Source organism: Bison bison, unplaced genomic scaffold (genome assembly GCF_000754665.1).
Source record: "Bison bison bison isolate TAMUID 2011002044 unplaced genomic scaffold, Bison_UMD1.0 scf7180017864254, whole genome shotgun sequence".
Taxonomy (NCBI): domain Eukaryota; kingdom Metazoa; phylum Chordata; class Mammalia; order Artiodactyla; family Bovidae; genus Bison; species Bison bison.
In genome coordinates, this window is record NW_011494826.1 from 2,266,935 (window position 1) to 2,270,832 (window position 3,898).

General features: G+C 47.7%; 1 protein-coding gene across 1 annotated transcript in view; it reads left to right on the forward strand.

The window, feature by feature from the left end:
• SIX1 (SIX homeobox 1) overlaps positions 1 to 3,285 on the forward strand; it is a 4,195-nt gene extending 910 nt beyond the window's left edge. Inside the window, exons 2-4 of the mRNA XM_010847763.1 lie at positions 601 to 1,200; positions 1,307 to 1,684; positions 1,984 to 3,285. Coding sequence (XP_010846065.1) covers positions 601 to 1,200; positions 1,307 to 1,684; positions 1,984 to 2,278 — 1,273 coding nt within the window. The 3' untranslated portion in view covers positions 2,279 to 3,285. The remainder of the gene's footprint in view (positions 1 to 600; positions 1,201 to 1,306; positions 1,685 to 1,983) is intronic.
• The last annotated feature ends 613 nt before the right edge of the window (positions 3,286 to 3,898 follow it).

The following is a 3,898-nucleotide window of genomic DNA, read 5'->3' on the forward strand; positions in this document are numbered from 1 at the left end:
GGGAAGCCTTCCTTTCCCCTCCGCCCCTTTTCACCCCCGCAGGCACCAACCACCTCGATCACCCCGCTGGCTGTAGCCCCTCCGCGGGGCGGCGCCCCGGCCTCGGCTGCACTGCGGCGAAAGTTCATGAACTCTGAGATCGCTCGCTAGGGATGGGGGGAGGGTGGAGGGCGGTGTTCATCTGATTTGAGTGTCCGCGCGTGGATTTCCTGGGATGTGAGTGTCGGGAAACGTTGGCGCTAGGTTTGTTTTTCATGTCTTCTTGGCTGGCTAGAGGGAGAGGAGTGGCGGGTGGAGAGTGAGTTTTTAGATCAAGCAGAAGGGAAACGTTGATTGGTATCGCGGGGGAAGGGGTTCAGTGGGGGCTGAGGATCTCGAACCTCTCTCTTCTCGCACCCCGGAAGGGTGAAGCTGTCCTGAAACTTCTGCTCAGTTTCCACTCGCGCCCGGTCCTTCAGTCGCGCTTTCCTGGCAGTCTTTTGGGTGAGAGGTCACTTCCATTCGCACTAGCTGCACAAAGGGAGGAGTCTTTCGAAAGAAGTCCACAGAAGAGAGCGCTTTGGGAGGGTTGGCGCTGCGTTGACTCCCCGGCGGCCCAAGTCCAGAACTGATTCTCTTCGTCGGCTCCCTGGCGCGTGGCCGGGTGCCGCGGCGGGTCCGGCCCGCTGTCCGCGCCGCTCACCCGGGCGAGGAATGGATCTCCAATCTCAGACTTCTCTCACCCCAGAACACAGAAGACAACATTTTTTTCAACCTGTCTCTGCCTCCGCTCTCCTCACACGAACACCCCTGGCCACCTGGCCCGGCTCCACTCTTTTGCTGTGGAGTTTCCGACCAAGATTCGGAAGAGCTTCGGGGAGGCGGCGGCGGCCGGGAGAGCGCTCCGGGGAGCCGAGCAGTTTCGGGGAAACCTGAACGCCCAAGTCAGCCGAGTTTCTTTTGTTCGCTTCGGAGCCTGGAGGCCGAAGAAGTCGCCGCCTTGTTTCCCTCTAGGAAGCAAGAGTCTGGAGAAATTCAGCTGAGATGGGCATTTTGGGAGAGGGAGACTGCGAGAGATGGGAAGAGTTGGACAGACAGGCAACTCCGGGGTGGGGGGCATTCTGAAGGCAGAAGCGCAAGGGCTGGGAGACCTTGCAGTTTAGCAGCACCGAGCGCCCAGGCTGACATCCTGGTACATCACACCCGCTCAGGCTGTGCCTGGTCTTGAAGTTCCCCTGCCGGGAAAGTGTGCGCCGGTGTGTGTGTCCGCAGGGAGTTTGAAAGAGCACGTGAGGCACCGAGGACTGAGCGAATAACACCGGGCCAGGGACGGTACAGTTCCATTTAGACGTCTGTTACAAAACGGCCTGTCCTTTAAGCCAGGCCAGAGGGCCCACTCCCTGATGAAATCGGAGAGACTGGCTGCGCTCCCTGTGTTTACTCAGGTCACTGGGCCGCTCTGGACACCACTTCCCATGACCTGTCCTGTGCCTCTGAAACCACAACCTCCAGGCAGGGGCAGGGAAACTCGACGGTTAATTGTTTCCTCAGATGGGAACAGGACAATTGACTTGATTCACCACCAAACATCTGTGCACTGGGCGCTGTTCGACCCCACCCCCCCCGTCATTTTCTTCATCACCAACAACCATTTGTTGGAAGATTTTCAAATTTCCTTACTTCTAAATGTGGTACTTCTTGATAGGTATTTAATAATAACTGTTAGAACAAAAATTTAAAGATAATTTTTTGTGCATTTCAAATAAGCACTGCTGATTTGGCTTTCTAAACTCTGGAAGAGGAAAGGATCCGGCATCACCTTTCTCAAGTCTCTTAGGCCTCCTCTCTTTCCCCCAGGACTCTGTGGGGTGGGTGAGAGGGCAGAACTCCATTTGGGTCAGTGACTGATTGCACAATGGCCCTTTCCTTCTTCCAGCTCCCCTCCCTCCATCTCACACTTTTTTTTTTTTTTTTAACCATATGGTGTTGTCCTCTGTTTCTTAGGGAGAACACCGAAAACAATAACTCCTCCTCCAACAAGCAGAATCAACTCTCTCCTCTGGAAGGGGGCAAGCCACTCATGTCCAGCTCAGAAGAAGAGTTCTCACCTCCCCAGAGTCCAGACCAGAACTCCGTCCTTCTGCTGCAGGGCAACATGGGCCACGCCAGGAGCTCCAACTATTCTCTCCCGGGTTTAACAGCCTCTCAGTCAGCGCACAGCCTGCAAGCCCACCAGCATCAGCTCCAGGACTCCCTGCTGGGCCCCCTCACCTCCAGTTTGGTGGACTTGGGGTCCTAAGAAGGGAGGGACTGGGGCCTCGAAGCAGCAACTAGGGACACTTGTAAATAGACATCAGGAACATTTTTTGCAGCTTGTTTCTGGGGTTCTTTGCGCATAAAGGAATGGTGGACTTTCACAAATATCTTTTTAAAAATCAAAACCAACAGCGATCTCAAAGGTAGTACCCTCTTCTCTCCGACTCTTTCCACTTCTACATTTCCCCTCCCAGTGTGGAGATCAGGGGGGAAAAAAAAAAAAAACCCAAACAAACAAAAACATCCAGTTACCCAGCCTTGGTTCTGGGCAACCCGTGTTCCTGCTTCAGTAGGCTTCTTTTTTCTTTTCTTTTTTTTTCAGTGAATGGAATTACAGATCAACTGGATTTTAATTATTTCATCTTAATTTATTTATGGAAAATGTTTTGAGAAGCGGAAAAGGAAATGAAAATGAGAGAGAGAGGGAAGTTAAAACAGTGAAAAGATCCTCCAGCCTGAGAGGAACTGGTTGCATTCTTAAGGTGAATAGGAAAAATATGATCTTATACCTTTTTTGATGGGGAAAATTAAGTTTACATTTTTCATATTTAGTGTTAAATAATTTTATGTAGATTAAAAGGAAAGAACAGTATTAGGGGGAAAAAAACAAGTGCCTAAATGTCTTAATGCTCTCTATGTGAGGCAGTTAGAAATAGAAGTGACCATTAGTAATACAACTATTTTTGTCAAATTTAGTGGGGGTTTTTGGTTGTTGTTTGTTTTCTTGGGTTTTTTTTTATGGCAAACTTTTAAAAATGTACCAATGTGGAAAAAACACTTTCCTGAATGCCATTACTTCTCATGCCCTTGAAGCTCTCATATCTGTAGCCTACTCCTGTTAAGGGTTTCTCCTTTTCTTAGTTTCTAGCTTGCAACAATACGTAACAAATCTGGCTACCTGGTATTTGTTACTAAAACAGCATGTGTTTGCAGGTTTCTTTTCTATTGTACCTAAACCAGTCTAAATTAAAACTTAGTAGAACACCAGGAGTACTGATTCTGTTTCTGAAAGGTGAGTTGTGTACTGCTGTCATTGGGCTCCCCCCTTTTTTAACGAATAGGTTTTTTTTTTTCTTTATTACTTAATGGTGGTTATGAATTGCAGGGTACGTTGGCCATCCCCTGAACCAAGAATGGTGACTGAGTTAATTATGTGACAGAAAAAGAGCGAATTCAAATTTGGTGTATTTATTTATTTTTTGTTACTTTAGATATGCAGTTTTGTTTACCACTAGCTTTTCTCCACAGAATTCGTACGTTAGCTCTTTTGTATTATTAACAAATTTATGACAAGACTGTGAAAGTAAAATAATTTATCTGCTTGGAGAAAAAAAGGGAACTCCTACAAGGATAGCAACATTGTGAATTAATCTGTACAAATAGAAAGCAGACCAACAGGACAGGAGCTCTTTGCAGTGCTGCCGGATGGTGTCCAGAAACAATCCCAGTAATCATGTAGGCTCCATATTATTTTTGCCTGGGGCAAAAAATGATGTACCTTGTATTTAGCTTTTAAAATTAGTGAAACAAATGGCATTATTTATTAAAATTCTACTCAGGATAACAGGATTGGCTTGCTTGTGCTTTGTAAAATATTGCTCCC